Raw genomic sequence first — 27,619 nt, forward strand, 5'->3', positions numbered from 1 at the left:
GTGGCCGCTGGAAACTCCACAATGCCCCTTTAAATAAGTTTTCAATGCATGACTTTACTTGCAACAGTCTTTTTACAGTGTAGTTTAAGTACATTTACTTAAGTAAAGGATCTGAATACTTCCTCCACAACTGATAAAACCATGTAACTGTCATGTAAATAATATTCTGGTTCTGCCAGTGGTTAAGTGTTGCTCTTTTGGGAAGGGGGAGTATCTGTCCAGGCAAGGTGTGTAAACAAGTGGGAGCAAATGTTTCTTTCCCACCTTTTAAGTCAAACAGTATCTGGCTCACAAGCTTTCTGAGAAACCCGGGCCTGGGGATGTTGGGTTAGAGTTATATAACCAGAAATTCAGAGGCACTTCAAGTGATCTCCTCAGGTTATGGCCTTTCTCATCATGATTAACCAAAATGCTGACTTTGTCTATTTTCCCTTCAATGTTTTCTTAAGCACATTGCTGCCAGAATGACATCCTCCCCTTTTGCTAAGTCATTGCTTACTTAACCTAGCAGCACACTCACATTTACAACCTTATCCAAACGCACCCTCAACATGCACTGACTACCAGCTATGTGTGCATGTACAGGCCTCTGTGTGCCACATATTAAACATATATGGTGTGGTGTGTGTGTGTCTTCATATATGTAAGCGAGACTGTTGAGCAGCAGCAGTTAGAGATTCTGTGCCGTACAGTTTATTATTGTCATGGCTTCCTGTGCTCGCCTCCTGAGCGGGAAGCAAAGTGCCCTCTAAGCAGAATTGCGCTCCATTTCCATGAGTAAGCAGCTAACCCCGTCACCCCAAGAGAGGCTGCGGACCAAAACACAGAGGAAGGGTCGGCAGAAGCCAAGCAACAGGGGGTGCAGGGCATGGAGGGAATAAGGAAGTGGAACTGGGTTTGAAAGTACATGTGGTGAGGCCTCTGAAAAATACATTTTAGCACTTTTTCCAGTTCTTGTAGTGTTCAGAGGTCAGAGTTGAGTTGAAGCTGAAAGCAGAGCGATGAGAAAAATAAGGATGAGCAATGTGTTTGAGAGGATCAGATATTTCTGCTATGTGGGACACTTCCAGTGAATGCAGGGTACGCTTTCTTCCTTTTAAGTCTACGCTCTCTCCATTACTCTGCAGCTCCCCTGATACTCCCCAAATGCCAAAACAACACAAGGCATTAATAATTCACGTTGAACTCTACTGTACAGAGGGAGAGTGAGACAGAGAGGGTTTATTGTAGAGTGAGTGCATGTTTGTACAGTTCTGGTGCTGGCTGTGTGGAGTGTGTGTGTGGCGTGTGTGTATGTGCGTGTGTGATTCAGACATGAGAATCAGAGAAGAGTGTCATGTCTCTGTCCAGCAACTGTCTTTGAGACAGACATAATGATGACAGTGATGCTGATGATGATGTCAAGCTTTTGAGACAGTTTTGTTCACAGCATGTTTGGCAGTTGAGACCTTGTCATGTTGGGGACAACCCAGGCCAAATGACATCTACGTACCGTCTTAATTCTGTTTGAGAATTTGCAAAATAGGAGTCCTTCAGTCTCCCATACGAACGAGTGCAGATGTAATGACTCAGACAATGTAGGCATGCATTCGTGGAAGTTGGACAAATGGTTCCATAGCAGCCAGTGTAGCCAATCATGAACAACCATTTACTGTATGGTTCCCCCTCTTCTCCGCCATGTGATCCTGTAACAATGGCTTCTCTCACTCTCAGCAGCAGAAGGCCTTGACCTTGCAGTCAGAAGTCCGTGAAGCTTCAACAGGACCCTTAACCATATTCACTACATTAAGCCTGTTAATTACACAGGTCTAGGGCTGCATAATGATTATTTACATTATCAATCAATTATTTTCTCTATGAATCGACTGCCATTGCCCAGGAAATGGCTTAAATAATTTAATAATCAAAAATTACAAATTTGTAATGTAAATGTATTAAATTATTAAATGTGTGCATACTTTAACGTTGTCTCAGATCACAATATGGAGATGGGAGGTGTTATCATTGGGTTTCCAGTTCATTAGGTACAATGTAATACAAAAGTTCTGCAATAAATTCCACATTTATGAAGCTTATAATTTTCCATTTATGTTCACACAGTATCAGAGTTATTATTTTAAAATGGACAAGACCAGAGGTTTTATTTAGGGGACAAGTTTTATCAGGAGCAGAAAAAGAAAAAGAAGAAAATGCTAAAATAAAGACATTTTGCAGAACTTTTCTGCTGAATTTAAGACAGTCATTTAATAAAGTGTCTTTCAAGTCTGAACAGTGACAAGATTAAAAAGCCACATTTCCCTAATCTAATATGCTGTGTCATGGATAGCAGGCTGTACTCATGAACTATAGATGCATACTTTAGCAGAACATTCCTTTGATTGTAACTGGACTCAGTGTATGCCAACGATGAGAGACCCAGCAGATAGACTCATACTTTAAGAGAGCTTTCGGTGTATTAGTGTCACTGCAAAGTGGGGCACGCCAGTGAGCACAATGGGAAGCTCAGCAGCCCTACTGTCACAGAGATAGAAGGGTAGAGGAGTGCTTCAGGGTGGAATATACTGAGAAACATCAGAGATTTGTTAAAGAACAGGAGATGCTGTGACAAAAAGATCACTCCCTACAGGAGTGTTAGGATTAGCCTTTCCCATTCACTGTAAGAAAACCGAGTTGTGTTTGAAATGAGAGCACTGGGCAGGTTGCTCAGGGGGGAGACTCAAACACTTGGCTGTTGTGCCTCTATTACACACCTCTATCTGATTTTGCTGTGCCTGTACATGTAGACGGTATTATTCAGAATCCAAGAAAGCCTTTGCACAAACAAGCATAGAAATGCAGCTGTTTTCTTTCTGCTGTGACGGTTTGATTGTTTGTGAGGGAAAGCTGGGGCCAGGACACACAGTAATGGCCTTCTGTAGGCAGCCTGGTGTGCGCGGCTCTGTTCAAAATGGCTGCTGTTTGAATAGGCTGGGGGAGTTCGAGTGAAGGGATGCAAATCGTTGATATGGAAAAGGCAAAGCTCAGACAAAAGCCCCAGTGTTTGTTTGAGTCAGTCATTAAGTCTGTTTTGTGTGTGTGTGTATGTGTTTGAGTATGAATGTGCGTGACTATGACTTTACACATCAGCAGTTTCTATTACAGATGCAAACTGGATTCACTGCTAACACTAATAAGGTTTTCTTTGACCGTGTATTGAAAACGGCTTATCTAGAGAAAGATGAGAGGAAGTCGTAGCTAAACTTCAAAACACTATTGGTCTCACAAAAACAGCCAGTTTTCTCTGGGTCACGGCTCTCTTTGATTATATCAGAAGTTTTTTTTTTTGCTTCCAATCCTATTAGGCTTAGGCATGTGTTTTTTCTGGAGTGTGCGTGAAACTTTTCATCAGGCTTAGTCACTATGTTGTGTTTTTGGCAATTTCTTCTTCAACCTGACTTTCCCTAACCTCTTAACTTCTTCTTTGTGGCGTTTCATCATCTAAAGATACACACATTAAAGAAGGAGTTTTCTGAAAGAGGATTTATTGGGATTTGCATGACTTTTGATTCTTGTTCTCTGATAGAAGGGATTGAATGGAAAGAATATTCGCAGAAGTAAATAGCTTTTATCTCACCCTTTCTGACAACTCATGCTTTCTCTCTTTCTCTGCCACCCCCTTGTAAACACTTAATTATTCATGTCAAGGATTATAAACCAGTACAGTGACTTTTTTATAAGATAAGCCTGGCTACCTGGCAGTGACCCTGATCCCATTCCCGGATCAAGCTCCTGCCTGTCTTTCTACTCTTGTCTTGCCATGACTGCTTTACCCGAGCACAAGGAGACATGAAGTCACTGGGAAACTGGGCGAACGGCTCCTCAGGCAGGTCAATGTGTAACAGTTGGCTCACTGTAGAGAAACACCTTGTTTATTTAGCTTAGAACTGGTTTAAACAGGGATTTCATTTTGCTAGCTCACAGCCTTTGAGGTGCTGAAGCATGTTGTGTGATTGAAGTGTTTTGGGAGTTTGGGAGTGTTTTGGTTTTTCAAAACATTTCATAATGTCAGTATATATACCGTCAGTGAGCTGAAAGTAAATCTCTTCAGTGTCAGAGAAAATTTGAAATATCCTATTCACAGTCCGGCTTGTGTCAATGGACACATCATGCATTTCTTGTAAAAAAAAACGGTGTGTCTTTTAACTTTCTATAGGTGCTGGAGAGTTTTAAGATCATGGACTACAGCCTGCTGTTGGGTGTGCATGTGCTGGACCAGAACCAGAGAGAGGGGGGTGAGCCTGGCCAGGCAGGGGGAGACGGGAGGAGACCTCTGGGTCAGAGGGTGCTTTACTCCACTGCCATGGAGTCCATCCAGGGAGACGGCAAGGCTGCTGAAGTCCTCACCACAGATGACACGTGAGTCGGCTCAGCTGGGGGAAAACACACGTTATGCGCACATATTTGGGCATACACACTCTGCCTCGTAATTGCCACCTTTTCTCTCATGGACACAGTTATACAACCGTGCTCATACCGCACCAGGGCACTCAAACAGTGTACACACAGTCATGCTTTCATATAACCATAGCTACACAAATACAAACACAGCCACTGTTCTGTGAATTCACAGCAATACACTTGAATGTAAATACAGTAAGCGCCCCTTTGACAAACATTTGTAAAAGTGCATTGCCTTTATTTGAGCAGTGCTTCAAGCATTGCAGATGGACAGTAGCTATTCTCTGACTGCTGCTGTGTTTTTACTCTCTTTTAGGATGGGTGGCATCCCTGCTAAAACACACAGAGAAGAAAAGCTGCTCATCTTCTTGGGTATTATAGATATTCTACAGTCATACAGGTGCTGATCTTTATGAGATTATATAAACCTGCTGTCATTTTATTTCTAATACTGGTGCTTTCTTATTATTACTGATGGAAAAGCCATTAACGTGTTGACTGTTGGGGACATGAAACCCATTTAAATCTGACTGTATCATGTGCAGGAATGTCTCAATTCCTAAAAAGTTAAATGTCTCATTAACACCCAATAAAGACATTCCCTCAAATTAAAAGGACATGGACATGAATAGTTAAGGACACAGTATGGCATGATTCTCAGTCTAACTGCGTTGAGTGATGCAGTTCAGTTTGAATTATCACCCTGCATTGATGAAAAGAGCTACTAGCCACTTTATCACACTGCTAAAAGGACTCGAGACTTTTTCTCCATCCAACACAATTTAAATTGACACAGTGGTCTATCAGTCTTCTTTATTCACACATTGATTTGTTTGTCCTGAGAGCAAGTGGGGTAAGAGAGGAGGAAGCCTTTTGGCTCATCGGCATCTCAAACTTGTGGGAATTTAAAAGCATCACATTAATCTTTGTGGGCCTGGTTGGTCAAGGCATGAAATGCACATAGAGTAGGTGAGGTCAGGATGGGGAGGAAGGATGAATAAGTTCAATTTGTCTCTACTTATCCTACCTTATTTCTGGTAGCTTGCTTCACTTGATGACAACTTCAACAGGCCATTTTTTGTTTTCTGCTAAAATAACCTCAGTTTGTGTTGCACCAAGGGGAAAGAGTCTCAGGTTTGATCAAGCATAAAGGGGAAGTTGTCGGGTAAGCGGATAGATTTGTGACAAGGCTTCTTCTTGTTTTGTTTCTCCTCAGGTTCATTAAAAAGTTGGAACACTCGTGGAAAGCCCTGGTGTATGATGGCGTAAGTTGAAACCCTGCTCAAATCTGACACTGTTACTTTTATGAATGAGCCTTTTATTTGGTTACATTCTCTTACGTCTACTAAAAGCCTGGTATTTTCTCTGCCTGTCCTCAGGACTCCATCTCGGTGCACCGACCTGGGTTTTATGCCAGCCGCTTCCTCAAGTTCATGAGCACACGGGTATTCAGGAAGACTCAACGTAAGTCTGCAGGTCGATCATCGTCACACACGGGAGGAAAAGCAGCCCACATGCAAAAAAACAAAGAGAAGGGGCAGTAATGGGAAGTCATCCCGGCCTTATTAGAAGAGTCAGTCTGTAGGCAGTTTTTATTGTCTATTGCTGGACACTTGTGAGTCACTATAACATTATTATTATATTAGTGGTAATTCACTTGTTACATTAGCTGAAATATTGCTTCCTTGCTTTGTCCTCCTGACCACACAAAGCATTTTATTTTCTTGCCCATTATTGTCTACTATCGTTAGCTGTTGCATAAACATTTGAGGCACATGATCCATTATGTGCAGGAATGTGAGCTTTGATTGCATTGTAAGGTTAAATAAAACACTTTTGTTCTTTGAAATTAAGGACTCCATATTGGTTATGGGTAGGCAATCATGTGACTGGGTCTTTCAAAACAGACCGAGTTTGTTGTTTGAAAATCCAGGAACAAAAGTACACAGTTATAAACCACTTAGGTGGATAAGAAAGGAGCGATAAACTCCTTTAATACCGGTAGGAAGGATGACGATTATCCTTTTTTAAACGCCCGCCTAACTCCACAAAAATCAGTGGAGCTGATCAGTGTATGACATGTGGTTGATCCTCTGTCATATTTACCAGGAAACATTCAAGCCAAGTCTCTGGAAAGGATTTAATTTAATGCCCTGCTTGGGAGGCAAAACAAGGATGGCCGAGGAGACACTTGTGTAATTGTCATTGTTCATTTTAACAGTTTAATTACTTCACTGCTAATTTTGGAGGCAGAGCATTGTGTGTGGACATTGCTTCAATCAGGATAATTGTCTCTTTCCTCTATCTCCTCCAATTATCTTCTCCTCTTACTCTATCTGCTCCGCTTCCCCGAAACTTTATCTCTCTCTCTTTTTCTTGTCTTTCCCCCCACTTGCACTATCCTTTATTTGCCCTGCAGTAATTCGATATTCCCCTTCAAAGAGGACTCGTACTTCCATCCCGGCTCTGAAGTCGTCCTCACAGGAGATCCTTTCATCGCAGGCAGATGAGAGGAACGAGGAGTACAGGAGGGACAGGCTGGGAGGAGCTTGCAGTCTGGCCAGTCTGGACGGACAAGGTGCACAAAACAACAAATTTTTAGGACAACCTCACTGTGACCTTGACAACTTGTAGTTCACTGTGAAGATTTTTTCCCATGTAGTTTGTAAGACATATCTTAGATTTTTGACAAATAATTATTAATGAGATGATTTTTTACATTAATTAATTTAGCTGACGTTTTTATCCAAAGCAACTTACAATTGCTATACATCGCACGTCTCTGGAGCAAGTGTCTTGCTCAGGGACACATTGGTGGATGGGTCATAGTGGGGGATTGAACCCGGGTCTCTCACACCAAAGGCATGTGTCTTACCCATTTCACCCTCAGTCATTTTCTAATGCAGTGGCTTATTAGAGCTTTTTATAAACAATGAAAAACAGCCACTTACATTCAGCTATAAAAATTGTTGTTCTCTCATCACTGCCCCGTGGGGAAGCTGTCACTGGTTGATATACTGTTTGGCCTTGATGGAAAGAAAACAGAGGCTAGCTTTTTATTAGCAGCCCTACAGATACAGAATGTGTGCATGTGTCTGTCCATAGGGCGCATGGGATGTGTATTTTACTAAGGCTATCCTCACCTCCCCTCTCACTCTTTCTCACAATCACAGTCTGACTGCAGTACATGAAGGTTTATGAATCAGAAAGAGTGAAAGTGATGCACACATTCAGCAGCAGCGTGTGACCTTTGTGTCTGATATGAAGAAAGATCGTTAGCCTACACCACACCAGAAGAAACAAGGGTGTGGAGCATTAAGAGAAGTCTTACCAGTGTCTCCAGCTGTGATGCAACCTACTATAAAAGAAGTTTGGATTGTTAGACTCTATGGTTACTAGTCTTTATGGTTACTAAGTCCGTCTCAAACATTTATTCTGAAAGTGTGAGGTTTATACAGAGAAATATACATTCTTTGGAACCCTTTAATTGATTAACTTAAATCAATTTCTCATGCCCCTGTCTCAGTCATTAAGCTCGTTTAAACTTTGAAGCACTTACAAGAATAACTCTTTCTCCTTTCCTGTGGTGGGTAATCCAGTGTCAGCTTTTACAAGTTCATGATCAATACCACTATAAAAAGGCGTATTGATTATATTGTTTGACTAATGGGGCATTTTTTGGTCTTTGGAATTATTTTGGTTCTCAGTGTTGGGCGTTGTGTGTTCTGTCAATTAGAGGGGAACTCCACCGATATTACAAAGTTCAGTTTTACTCATCACAGGTAGTACAACACAGCCTGTGGAAAAAGTTGGATAATGTCTGTGTGGATCTGGAGCTTTCAAAATTCTGAGAAGTCTTTTCTCGGCTCATTCTTGGAGAAAAAAAATATGCTTTACAAACTTGGGGCATGGAGTTGGCATTGACCAGGCAGTAAGGGTCATGACAAGAATATAGGAAATGGGAAATGTAGGAAAGTGCGCACTGGTTTTCCTTTACTGATATTATGTGAATATTTTCTCCTCAGCTGTGTTCGGTTCGTACCTGCGTCCTGATCTGGTCCCTGCCAACCCGTCCTTCTACGAGGGCTCCTCCATGGGAACCATCTCCACGTCCTCCATCTTTGTTAACGTGGACAACCAAACGGAGGAGAGGTGCGGCATCTCCTTCTTTTCCTTTTTCCTCGGGATGTTTTCATGCTGTCATGTGTGGTTTATCACCTTAAAATCATGATGCAAGATTACTGTACACAATATGGCACTGAAGACGAGAAAGACTCGCCACACCTGACACACACTCTCCCACGTTATTGTCACCTGTGCTCTTAACGTCACATGGTCTTATTGGTGACGTGTGTCATGGAGCAGGTGACTCAGCTGGCTTGGCAACCTGCATCCAATACATACACACACCTCCTACACAACATATGGACAGTACAGTACAAGGATGAGTGGTGTGATGGTGGGTACTGTTAGTCTATTTCATTTACAAGACAGGTAAAAAGAAATACTCTATGAAAAGGAATATTTGTTTTGCTATTTTTCTTATGTAAACGAATGTTTTAATGGTACAGTGTTGACTTATAGTCAATGTTCTGTTTTACCTCATAGTATATTGCACAATCTGATAATGTTGTTAGTGTACGCTATAAAATAATAATGAGCATATTGCATCAACTGGTTTTATTACACCTCCAACAAACTCTTTTCTCATTTCACTGCATTGTCTGGCTGTTAGTAAAGGACAATTTCATTTTGCCTCTCGCTAGAAGCTTCTAAACACTTTGTCCTCTGCCCTCTACCTGTTTCCCATCTCTCACCTCATCTTCTGTCCAGCAGTGTCAGGTTCAGCTTGCTTTCTGAGGCACCATTGTGTGACTTGCCCGGTCTTGTCTGTCCGATCAGTCACCTGCTGCTCCGCTGACATTGTTCTGTCAACTGTTTTCATAAATTTTTAAACAGCAGCTTTGACACGGTCTTGCTTAGTGCCATTATGCTGCCGAAAGACTGTGACAAAAGAGGACAAGCGGTGCAGAGGCGACTGCATATCCATCAACAGTAATCCCTGTCTGACAGCTGGTTTGCCTGCTACAGTAGTAACACCTACACCTAATTATGTTGTGATGCGTCAGGGTAGGATTGTTTTAAAACAAAGCTGTTGTTTACACATATCTGTATCCATCCATCTTCTTTGCTACTCTCTCTAACTGGCTTTGATTTTGACTGTGAACACACACAAAAATAGTCAGTCACATGTCATGAAAGGGTAAAAACACATTCCTGAATTTTATCAGGGAGCGCAGAGGTATAAGGAAAACAGCTCTCAAACTGCCCCCTGGTGGTTGAACCAGAATCATAAAAGAAAGGGAAGATGAACAACTCTGTTGCCTGATGGTCAAGCTACATTAAAGCCATAAATTTGATTCATATGCAGTCTCATTATTTAAGTTCTTTGTATGTATGTATTTAGTTTAATTTTCTATGCCCCCCCCCCAACTCAAATCACTCCCATGAATTTCTTCTGTGTGCCTTGGAGGACTCCTTTGTGCACTTGCAGGAGCAGGTGATGGCTCTGTAGGGGGCTCTTGACTCTCTCGTACATATGTGACATCTTTTAATGCATATATGACACACAGTGCTCATCATTTAAATCACATTTTGTATTTTCCATCTTACAGTTTTTGTTAATATCCTGGTGAAGCTCTTGAGACAGAAATATTGATGTTCCCCAAGCCTCTCCAAATTTGGACTTTGAGCTTGTGGCACATTTACTGAAACTGTGTGTGCCATTTTCTAGAATAATTCAGTCCTTACGCTCATTCTTATCTCTTATCGCTGTATGTGACCATTTGTAGTACATATTCTCCCAGCAAGGGTGTCATTTTCATCTTAGTCAGGAGAATTTGTTAATATCCTGCGAGAGAATTCTGAGGCTATGAACCTCTCAGCTGAGGCCTCCTCTGGCCCGACACCAGACGGGTTTCCCATCCTGCTCACAGTTGGGTAATCTCTTTGTCTCTTTGATGTCAGAGACTCTGCAATAGTGTGTGATTTGTTTCTGGAGAGAATGTTTTTCAAGCATTGTTTATACAGCTGCTTTAACTCCCTTTGACAGAGACAATAAACTCTCAGGGCTGTCTACTATGTAGGTTAATATGAAAATATCTTTTTCTGTTTCAGAGATGATGTTGCATCCAGCTCCACGTTTACCCTGGAGGACAGTGCTATCTGCCTGACTTCAGAGCAGAGCACCATGGATGTGGACATGGACCGTGATGACGGATCTGTTCTTGATGTCTATTTGGTGAGTTGTTTCTCCCCGCTCACTGACACACTGGGGTAATTTGTGACTTGTTTTGTCCTCTTAAGGTGTTCAGTTCTTAGGTATTTGTGCTTATGCATGTTAAGCTTGTTCACATTTTAAAAACAGGCCTAAACTACATTAACAATCATCCATTTCTCTCTTCCCCCCTACAGTGAAAAGAGCCGCTTTACAACCATCATTTCCTCCTGCCAATCATAAGACAATCGCCACACTCCATTGGACCGGCCAGGCTGGCCTCTGACTCCACTTCCAGTGCTGCTAGATCCATGTTGCCACTTGTATTGCCAACACATAAAAACACTTAGATTCTCCACCGGGTGATGGACTAAAAGAAAACACCAACAGAGTCACAGCGATGGACAAATGCAAGAATCATGTGACATATCATGTAATGCGATGAACATAAGGCTGAACTGAGTGTTGCTTTTTAGAGCATGCGTCAACGCAGTGCCATGAAGTTTTATATATGTATACTGTTTTCATGGTCTAAACAGAGATCTAAACATTTATTATATATACACATGAGGAGAGGGTAGGTACATTTCTTTAAATATTTTTTCTGCTGACCAGAAAGAAATAAGAGATTTTCAAAGTTTGCAACTGCTTTAGTGCTGATCAGAAGAGAAATGTTTACAGTAAATTTATGATGGCGTCTTCGTCCCTGATGAACAAGGATGTGACGTTGTCGCACAAAGGACACAAGCCAGCTTAAAAACCACAGCTAGCACGGATAAGAGAAGATTCACATGACCAGACTTGGATGGATTCTGAAGCTACCGAGGCCAAACAGAGACTGCGACGTGGTTAAAGTGGTCACCTCATCCCAACTGGGCTGTTATTTGTGCTGCCCTCACAGGAACCTGAAGGCCTGGCAAAGGGTTGCTGTAAAGTGAGAAAAGACAGATACTGGATCTTCGATGAAGCACAGAGCAGGGAGACAATGCACTCGCTCTTGATAAAAAGGCACTTTTGACATTGGTTATGATTACTGTTGGAAATATTTTTCTCTGAATAAGTTGCTTAGGTGGGTAGATTACCTGACAGAAGCACAGATTTGAATATGTGAATATGCACTTTTTTCCCCTCTTTTTACTCTACAAATGCACACCTCTGTAAGTCATTGATACTACATGTACAAAGACAATGAAGGAATACTGTAGATCATTTTTGATGTGGAGCTACTAGTTTTGTGAGGTTTGCGTCATGACTGAAATGCTTTTACTCAGGATATCCTTTGATACAGAATAAGCGTGTCCTCTTCAAGACGTTATGAGACATGCATCCTACACTTAGAAGCTGTCTGATACCTCTTCATCAAGACCATAGCCAGCTATACATGTTGAAATCCACGATCACGTGTCGGTTGAGACCATAATTTATGATGTAAATTTCAATATTTTACCATTTGCTGAAAAAAATACTTTAAATCGCTGAATGTAAAGACAATGCATATTTATATATAGAAGAGACTCCTATAAATAAACTACTAAAATGTAATGTCTTCTCTTTACTCTAGCTTCTGAAGAAGCACTTCTGTCATCCCAACATTCAAGAAGTAAACTATTTACATATTACTGCTGTGTATGTACTTCTGTCCCGTCACAATCCCATGACAGTTGAAATTACCCTCACCTGGACAGTAGTGCCACTGAAACAGTACACGGCATTTGTTTCTGTTGTGTAACAATTTTAATTTACATAACATTGTCAAATTGCATTACATTTAGTGCAAATAATAACACTTCTGATGTACAACTTAGAAATATACAAAGTGTGTAGATTACTGTCAAAATATCAAAATTAAAAACACTAAATGAATTATTCAGCTGACATTGCTTGTAGATCTAGCTCTTGTAATCATCAGCAAAACAATAATCCAGATCCTTCCTATCCTCGGACCCCCTTAGACCAAAAATCTGATGGTGAATTTTTCACCATCACAGACACAAACTCCCAACTTTTGATGGTGTTAAACACAATCTAGAGTAAATTTAAATCTTGAGGTAAGGTGATGTGAAATGCTGACACTCCCCAGCCCGCCCACTTCATTTCAGGGTTGATAAATGCACATCTGGTGGCTGTACAATAGAGATAACCGGGATTTTTAGAGTTCGTCCTGGTGTCTAAGGCATTCTGGGGGTAGTTAATCAGTCAAAAGGGCAGTATGTAGTGTGGCATATGAAATGTAATGTTAGAGTATGACAGAGCATAGGGTGGAAATGATATCTTACTAAACATTTTACAATTGTACCTGCACAATAGCAGCAGGACTAATTTACAAACCTGACACTTGTGATGCTGCCTCATTAGGGGCTGAAAATGGTGAAAAACAACCAAGCGTGTACAAAATGTATCCACTCATCTCTCACTGAAAGAGAGGATTCTTTATGTCAGACACTATGGCTGGCCATTTGCAAAGATCTGTCAGAAACTGTCTTACACAGAGGTTAAAGACAGATATACACAGCCAATAGACCGAGACTTAGCATCAACAGACCAAAGTCAACTACATCATAGAAATCCAATTATTGATTATGACTTCAACTGTGTCAAAAATATTGTCCAACATAAGACAATTAGTTAAATGCTCTTCATCTCCCACTGCAGGTTTCCTTGGCCCATTTCGGCAATCAAATTCAAGCGTTATAACAGTCAATTCACATTTCTCACATTGGTTTCTCTGTACAATACACTGTGTCCATGGTGCTCTCCGAAAGCTACTTTATTAACAATCTAGAAATATAAAGATTTCAAAACTTAGGCTCTGACCCCCCATCAAACTGCAGAGTCATCACTAGAGGGACAGGAGAAGGCAAGAAAGAGGAGATACTGTACCACACCTCGTCAGTGCTTTTCCTGTCAATGTCTACTTTCCTCTCCCATGGTAGTTAATTTAGCAGCAGCATAACAAGTAGCTGTAATACTAGTGATTAAAGCAAACCCAAAAAAGTCAAGTATGGAATCATAAGAAATGTACAAAACAATTTACAAAAAAAGCAAATAATTGGTGACAACAATTCAAAAAACACTTACGAAACTCTTGAATTTACATACAAATGACCAACAGATGATTTCATGCCATTATAATGTGGCTGGGATGACAACTACTGACGGATTAAAGCAGTAAAACCAGTCTCTTCTACAAGCAGGTGTCCTGTGGGACATCCTGGATGATATGGTGTCCAGCATGTAGTAAGTTTGAAAACACATTCTAGTTGACAGGCAAATGGGTCATGTAGTCGTCGAGGGGTTGTTAAACATGGAACAATGTAGTCTTTCAGAGGTCAACCTCGGCCCTCCGCAAGCCTGAAACAAGACGGAAGATTTGAAGGCGACAACATCCCAGAAATGAACAAAACGGAAATGTCTCATCCATTAACAGCGTAATTAATGTTGTACCCATCAGTTTAGTTGCTTTCTCAGTTGTAAAACAAGATGTTTTCCGGTTCCTGGTTACCTCTTTGTGTTCAGAAGAGGATGGGCTTCCCAGATGTCTTCTCCTGGACATAGGAGGTGAAGCGTTTGAGGAACTTGGGATACTCTCTCTTGGCGACGGCCCTGAGGACTGAGGCTGGAGCCCATCCTCCTGGGTTTACTGCAGCCACACAGAGGGAAATGATCAGGAAACTGTGTTAATGTGCTAACTTATGACACAGTTATTAGTCATAAACCAAAAGTGTACAGATTCACTACCCAGACAGCAGTCTATGGTGCCCTCTAGTGAGAGCTGAGGATGTAATGCTTATTTCTTTAAATGAACTCCCATGACCTCCCTGGCTTCTCTAACAATAAATTGGCTCAGGATTTCTCCTGCAGCGCTGCTTTATGTCACAATATCCTCGTCTACAGGAAGTCAGGGGAGGGGAAGAAGCTGTGTACGTCTGGACTGACATTTCAAAGACACAAGCACACAGATTGTCTTGCTCTCGTGTTATCTACTAGCTGTACAAAGTCAATTTATCGAAGTAGTATCGGCTGATATTAAGTTGTCCTGAATTATTTAAGAAAAGGCTATAAAACAAATAGTACATGTGAATAATCTAGTCCCCCTTGGAAAAATGTAAAGCCAAGTTAAAAGTCCATGTAACTGAGAAATGCAACTGCCTTACTTGAGCTGGATTTAGTCGCTTTCTTTCATGTTTCATGTTTGTATTCCCTGACTGTTTAGTTTTATTTATATTTAAAAACTGCAACTGGTATGCTGTCTTGGCCAAGTCTCCCTCAGAAAAGAGATTTCAGTGTCAAAGGACTTCTTGGTTAAATAAAAAAGCAACTCAGTGGCATCATGCGAGGAGTAGCCAGGTATAGTTTTCTGACAGATACATTGGATCTACTCAATGTACTTGATTTATACACTTTATTTTAGGCAGCTGCAGCTATTTTCTTATGGTTAAAACAGAAGCTCAGGGATCAGTAAGTCAAGTAAACAGTCAAGCTCTATGTATTTAGGCTGGCGTGACAGTTGAGCTCGAGGACTTTTGCTGGTCTTAGGCTATCGTTGAAAAATAATAACGGTATATCTTCAGCCAATTAGCTCAGACAGCCTAGTGTTAAGTGATATCACTGATGCTTTATGTCTCCTCTGTAGTTTAGAAAAGTGGGTGTTTTACTTCTATTAGTATGGACTGTCTGCAGACAAGAAATAACAGTTTGACCCAAATTGTTCAGGGCTTAAAGCTCAGCTTTACACTTCCCTCTGGTATGCTAATATTAGGTGCTTGTGGGCAGATTATAGTTCGATAAATGATGATAGAAAGGCTTTGTTCTAGCCTAGGGCCTATACACATCAAAACATATATAAATCAAAACCATGTCAGGCTGGTGAGGCATTTACCATTGGCAACGTAGGTGATCTTGCAAAGGATGTTGTCTCTGCTGATCTCTTTATCACCCTCTGGTGGGCTGACCAGTGTTTGGCAGATCATAGCGACGTTGATTTTGGCACGAACACACCTGTTTGTGGGCTGAAAGTAAAACAAAAATATAAATGCAAACAATCCCCCTAAACTGCTACAAATCCCACTGTACCTAATTTCACCAAGTGACTGAGATTAAGGGGGTCTAAAACTATTCTTCCTTCCATTTATCCATAAAAGGGCCCTACAACAAAGCCCTTTTTGCCTAAGGAATATTTGTAATTATATACATTTACATTTATTCATTTAGCTGACGCTTTTATCCAAAGCGACTTACAATTGCTTTACATGTCAGAGGTCGCACGCCTCTGGAGTAACTAGGGGTTAAGTTTCTTGCTCAGGGACACAATGGTGGATGGGTCACAATGGTCATCGAACCCGGGTCTCACACACACACACACACACACACACACACACACACACACACACACACACACCACAGCATGCGTCTTATCCACTGCACTGTCACCACCCATATGCTGTAATTTTTGGTCAAATCACAGTACCTGGATGCCTGATACTGGGAAAATGTCACTAAAATGAATAAGTAAAAATATGTATAATATAGGCTAAACAACATGTTCACTAAACATTTTTCAGTTCACTAGTCGCTCACTTGCAATATTACATGATAGTAATGTAGTAAAGTGTAATGTAGTTATCTTACAAGGGCATTGTCATGGTCCACAGAGAAGTTGCAGACCAGCCATGTGTCAGGGTCATTTTCGTTTGTTGCCAAGATCTTCCTGATGGCTGACAGATAGAGCACGTCCCTTTGAGAGGCAGGCCACACTCTCTGAAACACAACGAGAGGCATTCGTTTGGCTATCAAATAGGCTAATTAGAGTAATTACTGATCAAATGTGCCAAACATTTAAGCAACATCTAAAACCACGATTAAGCCAATTTACCTTGTGCGTCTGGTAAACAATGACGGCATTATCAGACAGTGTTTCCACAACGTTGAAATTTTCAATGGTGGCTGAGGGAAGAAGAGTTTGGTCAGGTCATGACATTATAACAGAGAAGGTCAAACAATGTTCATATGATGGTGACTTCTGAAATAGTGAGCTTACTCTCCCAGTCCAATCGGACAGCTGTATCCCAGAAGTAGTGGCAGACCTCGTGTCCTGTCACCCCTTTCACAGAATGTGTAGCTTTCAGAGGATCCAGCACAATACCATTCTCCTCTACTTCTCTCCTGTACACCTGTTACACAAAGTGACAAAGAGAGTGTGAGACAGAATAAATGGAAAGTCATATCAGAACTATAAACATATTCACAACCTCACTACAAGACGTATCTTGAGGGATGCTCTTAATTCGACCACTGACTGATAACTTGAGCCGATTTTTCCAGTTAACTGTACGCATGGAAGCGACAGTGGGGTCAAGTAACTAGGTGGATTTAAAAGTACTGTCAACTTGCATTTAATGGATTATCTTTATACTGTGGCACAAATACTTTTACTTTAAATATTTGAGTAGGTCTTCCACCTCCGCTAGCTGATACATTTTCCCTGCTTCTGATCTATGTATGCTTCTACTGCAACTACAGTAGCTTTAAAAAAGTGAGATTTAAATATTCACAGCTGGCAATCAAGGGAAATGATTCATAAGCAGCTTCTCTCCTCTGCACTCACCTTCATCTCTCCTTCTTCTATTACCAGCTGCCAGTTGGCATCTCCGCCCACATCCTGAAGAGAGTAAGTCATATGATTCTGCACCATCTCCTCCACCTAAGAGAAGGATCGATAGAAGTCTTATGTTAGAGAATCTTTTACTGTTCTTTACCTGCCTATATGAGGACGTGCTTTGAAACAGGACACAGGACAGTTTGGGGAGAAGAAGAATAGATTGTGTTAGGGAAACTACGCTCAAGTTAAATGATTTGCAGTCCTGAGCAATCAACACACCAAGCACCTGTGCAGGTATTTTATTACACAAGGTTTTGATAACATCATAGGAGGCAAACAGAAGAACTATTTCCCTCTCAGAATTTTATGAATTCATTAAGTACATATAATAGTCACTGAGCAGTAACCAAATAAATATTTGACACTTTATCCTGCTCACAGGTGTAATTCAACATTCCAACAACGCATTATGAACACAGTGCATAGCCAGTCTGGATTCATGCCTGCTCATGCTGTGAGGAAGGGAGGAGGTGGAAATGGAGGTTTCTATACATTCCAGTCATGCAGTATTAGGCTAACTTTATTCTCATCAGCGGTATGATGACAACTATTATGTGATAAAGATAAACTGTCAAGTAACTCCAGGAATTAAAATGTTGTACTAATGACCACTTACTATAAAACATAACTCAAAGCAGGGGAAACCTTTGCGAAATCCTGGAGAGACTAGTTAGTAGACATTTTCATGCTACCTGCTCATGCTCTCTCTACCTGCGGTGGAAAGGGAGGCGTTTGCAGCCGCCTGCAGATACATATGCTCGCTGTTGACCAAATACAGTACCTGAATGCTGAATCTGTGAATGTCATCTGAAGCACTGACTAGCTCAACCGAGGACAGGGAAGAAGAATGGCTATGGGGCTGTACAGCAGAGAGGAAGATTGAAAGAGAAAATAATAAGGAACAAAACAGAAATAGGCGCCACTGCAGCAGTCCAGAGGACAAAATCACAACCTGCTCAAGTAGAATTTCATATGAATATTATGAAAGCTCTTATTGCAATAAATACAAACTTGATTCTCTGTGTGAACAGATTAAGGTGAAGCAGGGACACATTATGATAACATGCTATTCAAGTGTCAGCACACAAATTGCATTTGCAAAGCTATAAAAGCAGGTGATGCTGATTGTAAGCTGACCAGGATTCAGACAGGAATGATGAGACAATGCAAACAGCAGCAACCAGTAGCCTTAAATAACAACAAAAGTAGGATGGAAATAGGATGTGCATTAAAGAGAAAATAAGAAATGCGTTGAGCACCTTGGTGGCAAATCGGTGTGTACCGATGATGGAGTAGGCGTCTCCAGGAGGAACCAGAGTAAGTCGAGGTATCCTGACCTTCTCTGACTGGCACTGAGGGACAGAGTAAGAGAGAGGAGATTAAGAACATCTCCGTGTGTAACTGTGCCTCAGTTCACTTGATTTTGTTTAAATGTGGTTCAAAGAGAGATAGAGGCAGACAGAGATAAAGGGAGGAACTATAGAGATTGAAAAAGAGCAAATGTGTAATTGTTTTATATATCTGAACTAACTGTGAATCTTTAGGCAACTCACATTAAGATTCCAATTCAGAGGGCTACGATACGATCATAAAAGATTATCAATGCATCTTGATGCATTTACATTTCTGATTTCTATACATGATTTATTTTTACTCACTATGTGACTTCTTACTACTGTTAAAAAAAAGCGTAGTTGTAACACTCCATAATTAAAATAAACAGATACATTTACGTTCCATTATCTTTTCGTTTAGTTAGGCAACTTGTGTTAGGGGTGTAGATGCAGTGAAATGTTGAAATGTAAACATTCAACGGTGGCTCATTGGCCATAATTCTTACTCTAAGGTACTCAAACACTGGCATATTGTCAATCAGAAAAAAAAATGCTGATAATTCCTGATCTGCAGCTTGTGCTCACTTATACAGGGCAGGCACAACGGACTGACTGAACTGCACATGTGAACACCTTCATTTATGCACTTTGACCATATGCTTTATAGGGTGTAAACTGTGCGTCGTATAAAATAGAGTATTACAGAGTTATATAACAGAGGTTAAACGCGTTGGGGAGTAGAACTCTCCTTCCATTCTGTCTTTGGCTCGTTCCGCTTATCGACACAATCGGGTCGTAAATGTCATGTTTGTCTGAAGTGTATCGCTGCTGACTTGAATGTGCTCAGGGGATATGCAATCTCAGGTTTGTTAGCAGCCATCCTGAGAGGTTCCACCTCGTAATGTAATGAGAGCGAATGGGAGAATCGACCTTTACGCCTAATTCAAACTGTGCAGGACATTTTGATTGTGCCAAACTTGTGAGGGAATTTAGATCTTCATCACACCTGCTCCTCTATCTTGTCCTGTCTGTCCAGTGCAGCTTCCACTGCATCAAAGAACTCGTCCTCATTGATCAGACTGTTGGGCCCCTCCTGTGGAAATCAAATGTCATCAGCTTTATGAGAATCCTGGGAGAACATCCCTAAAAAAAGGTGCAGAACGATAAAAATGCACATGCTGGGAGACATGGGTCAAAGACAAGACATAATTCTGCTGTGGTTGATCTAACAGTCTCTAATCCATTTAGCTCATCTAATTTCAACTTGCCTCGTAGTCTGGCCCTCCGTAGTGTGACTTTTTCTTCAGTTCACTTATAGCAGACTTGTAGGCATCTTCAATCCTCCTCCTCTTCTCTAGCTCCTGAACACAGAGAAAGGACATTGTAGTGTTGTTAGTACAACTGTATTCTGGTATTATATGTAATGTAAATGTATTCAACAACAAACAGTGACAGCATGTAAATAGAAAGAAATCTTCTAATCCTTTACAATTAGACAACTACAGGAATTAAGTGTTATAGAGTCTAGGGTTGGATATTGAGAACACGTGCGTTTAGATTCTGCTCATCTAATCCTAACTTTTCACATACTTTATTTTGCACTCCTGATTGAACTGCAGTGAGCATTCTACAGTCCATAAAAGCTTATCTGCCAGGACCTGCTACGCTGTAAAGTTTGGCTTACCTTCACTGAAAAAATATCTGAAGGTGCATGAATGCTTCATGTTCAATGTCCCAGAATGTCCACAGCTACCACTAACAGTAGCAACATCTCACACTCAGGTACAAAACACAGGTGAGCTGACATTGAGCTTTTAAATTGAAGGCAAATTAATGATTTCTAATCCGATATATATTTTCCTTAGCAATAAGTTCCCAGAGACATCCCTCTAATAAAGAAACTCCTTTCACTTTAGCCATGAAGGGGAAGATGAGCAAAGAGAAAGTGGATAAATTCCACCAGGCAGTGACAAGATTTGTAGCGAAGGGGTTGAAAACAGATCTGAGATTCGATAAGAACAGGCTTTGATAAGTAGAATCGGAGTCAGAATTATAAACAATACCCAACCCTAACAGAGTAAGAAAACATCAACACTCCAGTGGAGGAAAAAAAGGGTGGAGGTGGGGGGTCTGCATGTCACAAACAAACCCACCACATTACTCAGCTGTGTGCGCACTCAAACAGGTTTTTCCTATAATGTCTCCTTCCCTGCCAGAGGCAAATAAACACACTTCACACAAATTAACTACACACTGCTGCTTAACAATGGCGAACTGAAGAGACATTGGATTTACTCTTAGAAAACTAGCAAACAATGAATCCAGATACAATAAAACTTCACTCTGAAGACTGAAACCACTTAACTGTGCACAAAAAAAAGTTCATATCTACACTGCAATAAGAGAAAGCAAGCAAACTACAGCAATTGTTGCTTTAAGTATACTTCAACATAAAACAACAGCTCTCTCGAAAACACTTAAATGGAGTGAAACCAGACTGAAAGAGACAATGAAACTAAAGTGTACAAGCAGGTGTGGACATATAACCCTTAGCACAAAATAAACGGGAGGCAATCCTGCTGTCAGCTGTGTTTAACCACTCGACACCCAGACAGACACGTACTGTGAAAAAGAGGCTGCAGGTCTGTAGAGGTATCCATCTCTGTGACTGGTATTTGAGCTGCTCGGTCCTCCTCTGTAGTGAAGGTTTCCACAAAGTGCACCACGACGTCCGAGCAGTCATTTTGTAATTCACTCTGTACGAGTCTGAGCGGACGTGTCTTGTTCCTTTGAGTGTGTGTTCTGTAACTATTTCTATTTCCCTACTCCACATTAGCAGCTACAATTCACACACAACACAAATAAGATTGAGGTAGTTTCACCTGAGCAGTGTAACAGACTGAAAGCACTTCACAGGTTTAGTAGGTTTTAGGGTTGGGCAGCATGCCTTTATGCACACACACACACACACACACACACACACACACACACAAAAACTGGTTTGACAACATCAGTTGATCAGGATGTAAGCTCGAGGAGTTCTGAAGAGCTTACCTTTACAGACACAGCCTGCTCAATAGATAAAGCTTTAGATTTACTGATTAAATCAATAAACTCCAACCACTCCAATAAAAAAACTAAACGATCAAATAACAAAAGGATTAAAGCTAATTATGGGCAACAGGTGCATTTGTGCTTCTGGTAAGCAAGCCTAACCATTTTGAAATTTATATGTTCATTGTGCTATAGCCATTAATGTTACATTTGATATAGCTGGTTTACATTAAAACCACTTGTCAACCAGCTATATCCAATAAAATGACTAGTCTGGACTAGATCATTTTCAGTGCAAACTAAGCACACATCCTCTCCCTCTATCCGCACACATCTTGCTGTACAATTGCAACTGGCAGGAGCTATGTTGTGAAATGTCTTGCTAAAGGCAACTTAACATTTCCCACAGAAAATATATTGAGAAAGCACAGAGTAAGATTTTTTTTTACAAGATACACTTTACCAAATGCATTCGAATATGAACCTGCAGACATCAGGAATAAAGACTTAAACAATAACATATATTAAGTCTTCCATAGCAAGGGAGACTTTCATACTAAGCATATCTGAACTACATCCTAAGGAATCAGGGATTGTCTAATGTGTATCTATATAAATACATTTCAGAGCCACCTCCATCTAATCACCTTCTAGCTATTCCAAAACAACCTCTTTTTCCTATTTGTACATTCCCCATCAACTTCACCATCAACATGCATAGCTCACCGTTTTCACATACAACAATCATGGCAACACAATCGGACAGCAAAGGGTTGCAAGACACCCTCATCACCTGTAGGACAGGGCCAAAAAACACCAAACTGTTGTCATAATAGCCAACTCCTTAAAAGACAATGATTTGCACTGATTCACTCCTCAGCCTGGCACTTCCACACAGCAGTGGCTGCTGTCACACCCTCTAAGGTAACTGCCTGTTATTCACACAACACTTCACACACTATGTATGACATTCAGGGCTTGACATTAACTTTTTTGCTCACTAGCCAATGTGTGGCTAGTAACTTTGGAAAACCACTAGCCACACAGCATTTTCACTAGCCACATTTTTGTTGCTGGAAAATTATGTTTTATATGATTAAAGTTGACTATGGTGTCTTAAAATTGTTGTGCTAAAATATATTATCATTAGCTCTGATAAGGTTGTGTGTAAAGCTCCTTTTTTTTTGAAAACATGAAGTCTAATAAGATAAACACATAAAAGAGCAGCTTCTTATTGTATATAATGAAAGTGCTGCATGGGTGTAAAAGATGAATTGAAAAGATAAAAACTTCAAAAACACTATTTATAACAGCTGTTAATACTATAATACAGAGTAGGAAATTATCTGCTAATTTATATGTTCCTCAGAGCTCTGATTGGATTTATGTTTATTATCATGAAGCTCTGGTAGCTCTGAGTAACTGGAGATACTTCCACCTGAAACGAGTACACAGGTCTTTATTTTCCAGGTATTATTACCATACAAACGCATCTTCTGCTTTCTTATGGCATGAGTACTTAGCCTATAATTAAACATAGGATCAACTCTGGAAAGGTAGCCCAGTTGTGATATGACGATACGATGTGACATAAGGGCAGTCCTGCTAGTAGTTTATGTTATTTTCTTTTTTAAACACCACCTTGTCCCTTAATCATGAAGATATCTATAATATTACAGCATTTAATGGCTTTTTTCTCCTGACTTTTCTCCGTCTCAGCTCTTCTCTTTCTCTCATTCTCCTGCGCATTTTTTCTACACACACTCACGCACTGACTGGCCGCTGTGCTGATGTGTGTATACATGCTGTCGCATGTGATGACAGAGTCCATAGCATCAGGTGAAAACAAGAAGGGAGTCTACAGGTCTAAGGGACTGTGGCTGCCCTGTGACAGATTCAACTTTTATAGGCCTATTCTCGTTGAGTCTGGATGTCAAATTTGGCGCACCTCGAGTGGCGCCACTGCAGGAGAGAGCAAGACGCGTCTGTTGTGTGGATTCTCCTGCTATTAAAAAAAGCTTGCTATCGCTGCCGCTGGTCAAATTGATAATTACCAGCAGGCTAAAACAGCCGTCAGTCCACTTGTTTAATCTCCACAGCGTCAACTGGATTAACATGTTGTCGGTCAACATAGGCTTCACGAATGGACCAATGAGCAAACACTATGTGCAGGTAGTACTCATGGGAGTTGTAGTATAGCAGTGTCAAATTGCAATTCGTTTGTTATTTCAGATGCATTTTGACAAGACTACAATTTTTCAACACGGCAAAGTGGCTAGTGGCAGTGACTGTTACCCGCCATGGCTGAAATCCACCCACATTTGGCGGGTTGGCGGGTGTTAATGTCAAGCCCTGGTGACATTTATTCTAATCTCTGTGTGTAGAGTGCTAGAACGTACCTTATCCAGTCTCTTCTGCCAGCTGTCCTCTCGTTTGACCATCAGTTCGATGCAGTGGGACAAGGTAGACAGGATGCCTGCTGTGGTGGCCTTAAAGGTGATGGCCTCACCCTTGAAGTCTATCCCGTTCATACCTTTGGGACTGGCAGGTGGAAACACTGGCACAGACAGAAACAAAGAAATGAGTGACAGCTGCCTTGTGACTTAAAAATGGACATTCTAGATTTTCACATTTAAATAAGTTTGTACACGGCCAAACGACCAAAATTTATTTTTACAATGATTGGTTGTACAGAATCTGCAGGTAAACTTACATTTCTCTTTGCTGCCATTGTTGTTGTGATTATATTCACCGTCGGGTCTTGCTGTGGTTAGAAAGTCATCTTCGTACTCCTCTACTACAGATAAGAAAACAACAGCCACCTGTCCAGTTAACCAAATTATAAAAAGATATACATAAAACAAACACATTAAGCCGGAGGTATAGCTAATAGAGTACAGTTTAACATGAATAGCAACCACTCATACCTTTAGAGTTAAAGGAGCCAGTTGCAACTTTTTCTTAACTAGGGCAGAAACAATTCATAGATTAAATCGATAAAATCGATTAATAAAATGCATCGACACAAATTCTTTGCATCGATGCTTCGTTTAATCCATGTAACTTTACAGCACACTGTTTCGCACAAACATTTATTACTGTCGCACATCGCGCTTAGCTGTGAACACGACGTGGCTATAATGGAGCTGTTTGCTAAGTGGAGGGAGAGAGAGAAAATAGCGAGGGACAAAGAATAAAGTGTCCAAAGTATGGGATTATTTCAAGCTAAAGAAAACAACTCTGTAACGTTACCGTCCATCCACCGTAAAACGAAACTTATGTCGCCTTGGCAACAGCAAGACGGCAGCTGAACAAAAAGCAGCCAGTGTTCTGCCAGCGGACAACAGACAAGGTAACAGTAACTTTAGCATTTAACTGAAATCATGACTGATTGTTGAGTTGAAGGCTAGTCAAAGTAAGCCGCAGACCTCAGCTGAAAATGTACACACGTGCGTTTGTTCTCTTTTTTGGGCCGTGAGTTATAACCACACAGTCATGAGTTAACTGGGTGTCGGGAAGCTGCACCTTTTAACTTCCCTCCAGCTCTCTCTGTAGCTCAGACAATCCCTGCTACCTGCGTATGCTAATCCAACCTTTCACCCAGATTCGGTCTTTCGCCATCTTTATAATAACAAACAGCTGTTTCGTGAGCAGGATCGCTAATTTCCCGTTTCACATTTCACTTGTGTTTTCTTGACAAAACGTAGTTTGGAGACCAGCGTCTGGTGACACAGCTGCTGTCAGCTCCTGTAGTGTGTGTCCCTGTCACCGATCAGTCACGTAGTGTGAACACCACGACTTCAAGACCGCCGCCGCCAAGCAAAAGTACTTCTTAAACGACGCATCGATGAAATAATCTATAGAAGCTTTGAATACTAAAATCATCATTAGCTGCAGCCGAGTGATGACACAACTGACCCTTCACTAAGCTACGACCCCCCTTAGTTACTGTTGCTAAGTTCGACAAAATGTCGGACCTGTGGGACTTTTAGCTGCCAAGGTCTATAACTGCACTCCTTGGAGAAATATTGTCTGTTTTTTGGAGAAATTAAAAAAAGAGTTCTCAGTAAGGAGACAGAAAGGTTTGCACTATACATTTGAAGGTTGTATTCAGGCTGTCAAACTGACGTGAAACAAATAAAGACAGAAGCTAAAGCCTACCAATCACAGAGTAAAAGCAAACCACCACATCACCTGACCACTGAGACAAGGGACAACGATATTAAGGAACTGTTCCTGTAAAGCAGGGTAGGTCTCTATTCACTATTACAATCAATAGAAAGCAAAACAGTAAAGTTATATACATTACATTCAGTGATAACTTAGGTAGCGTTAGCTAACTAACATTACATTAGGAAAATCCACAGCCTACATTTTTCTGGATTTGTTTTAGGTTTTGGAAAGTGAAAAAAATCGTAAATCTCCTTTCAACCTCTCTGGGTAGCGATTGCTAACTGTGCCTCAGGAACAGTGTATGACCATGTCTTGGAAAAATACAGCACATGTTCTTTTAGCCTACATGAGAGAGTTCAATATGAAAGTGATTTTGTAGTAGAAAGGTTCTGCCTCAGAGATTAAACAACCCACAAAGTGCCCTGTAAGTGGGCATTGATTTTTGTTGCTTTTCACACCAGCCACTCTCCTTCATACTGTATGAATCAAGTAAAAAATATCTGCATCTATAAATGATTTCAAGACTAATTCCTCCTTGCTATGTCCACACTGCTCTAAACATCAGATTTTTGGGGGTAAAGCAAAACAAATTAAATACAAATTTAAACCTAAATATAGTATAGTATCCAATATTAATCCTAATCTTGGATACTACACAAGCTCCATACTGGGTGTATTTAAGCCACAGCTTACCTCCGTCTCTCTGAAATTCATCTTTGGAGACAGCATCAGCACAGGAGTCAAAGTATTTCTGCAGTGTGTCCACTTGTCTGCACAGAATGTCCCGGAAGGTCTCCATTTCTGCTAGCTTCTCACGCAACCTGTGCCCCTTCTGAGCAGAGAGAAACAAAAGTTAAGGGATGGGCAGTGGTGGCCTAAAGGTTAGAGAAGTAAGCTTGTGAATGGGAGGTTGTCGGTTGCCCCTCACTTATTACCACCACTGAGGTGCGCTTGAGTGAGGCCCTTAACTGCAGTGGAGCTGCCCAGTGGCCAGCAGATCAGAGTATGGTTGTACTGGGCAGCTTCCAGGTGTGAACGGGTAACCGTGTGAATGTAATCAGGGCAAAAGAGAGGCTTCCACTAAGTGAAAATTCCCTGAATAAACAAAGGTAAAAAAATGATGCAATCAAAGGCTATCAGGGGAAAGATTCAAGTCAGTTCTACTGTTTTAACCAAAAGGCAAGGTTATAATAAAAAATAAGCACAAAACATCTGGCAATTCTTACAAGGGCAATTACAACAGATCTAGCCTTTAACTAGTATTCTCACATGGTGCTGTGGTTCACATTTGGCCAAAGTTTAAATGTGTATTGATGGAAATACGCATAGAAACATAGTGAGAGCGACTGGGAATTTGACTTGATCTGCTTGTGCCCAACATCTCCAAACTTTCTAGTGATTATGTTTTTACCTTGAAGGAGGATGTGGATGTAGCAGACAAGGCACTGGCTGCTGAGGTGAGAGACAACATGGAACCATGACGCCTGAGACTGGTTTCTGAACCATAACCAGACTCGGCCTAAAAATCGCAGGAAATAAAGAGAGAATGAGGGAAGGAGAGAGTATGATGTGGATGATAAGAAAGGAGAAGAAAAATGGAGGATACAAGGAGAAACAAAGGGGAGGGAAGAGATCAGTAAGTGCAAAACCACATTAATCAATCTGCAATATAATAAAAAAAAAAAA

At 40.9% G+C, this 27,619-nt stretch overlaps 2 protein-coding genes across 4 annotated transcripts in view; one reads left to right on the forward strand and one right to left on the reverse strand.

Moving 5' to 3' along the window:
• pip5k1bb (phosphatidylinositol-4-phosphate 5-kinase, type I, beta b) overlaps positions 1-12,306 on the forward strand; it is a 35,890-nt gene extending 23,584 nt beyond the window's left edge. For both annotated transcript variants that reach the window (XM_046035102.1, XM_046035101.1), the window contains exons 8-15: positions 4,193-4,395; positions 4,754-4,837; positions 5,654-5,702; positions 5,817-5,901; positions 6,857-7,015; positions 8,463-8,589; positions 10,615-10,738; positions 10,912-12,306. In XM_046035102.1, the coding sequence (XP_045891058.1) occupies positions 4,193-4,395; positions 4,754-4,837; positions 5,654-5,702; positions 5,817-5,901; positions 6,857-7,015; positions 8,463-8,589; positions 10,615-10,738; positions 10,912-10,914 (834 nt within the window). In that variant the 3' untranslated portion in view covers positions 10,915-12,306. The remainder of the gene's footprint in view (positions 1-4,192; positions 4,396-4,753; positions 4,838-5,653; positions 5,703-5,816; positions 5,902-6,856; positions 7,016-8,462; positions 8,590-10,614; positions 10,739-10,911) is intronic.
• A 119-nt stretch (positions 12,307-12,425) lies between these two features.
• On the reverse strand, positions 12,426-27,452 carry cert1a (ceramide transporter 1a; the record flags this gene model as incomplete). Of its 2 annotated transcripts, XM_046035098.1 has the most annotated exon segments (15): positions 12,426-14,065; positions 14,217-14,354; positions 15,594-15,723; positions 16,343-16,471; positions 16,587-16,657; positions 16,752-16,884; positions 17,319-17,414; positions 18,154-18,231; positions 18,632-18,724; positions 19,713-19,799; positions 19,975-20,067; positions 24,160-24,317; positions 24,474-24,557; positions 26,627-26,765; positions 27,345-27,452. In XM_046035098.1, coding segments are annotated over 14 exon segments (1,527 nt in total), but the record flags the coding sequence as incomplete, so codon positions are not given.
• Between the last annotated feature and the right edge of the window lie 167 nt (positions 27,453-27,619).

The sequence above is a fragment of the Micropterus dolomieu genome, linkage group LG21 (genome assembly GCF_021292245.1).
Source record: "Micropterus dolomieu isolate WLL.071019.BEF.003 ecotype Adirondacks linkage group LG21, ASM2129224v1, whole genome shotgun sequence".
NCBI classification, from domain to species: domain Eukaryota; kingdom Metazoa; phylum Chordata; class Actinopteri; order Centrarchiformes; family Centrarchidae; genus Micropterus; species Micropterus dolomieu.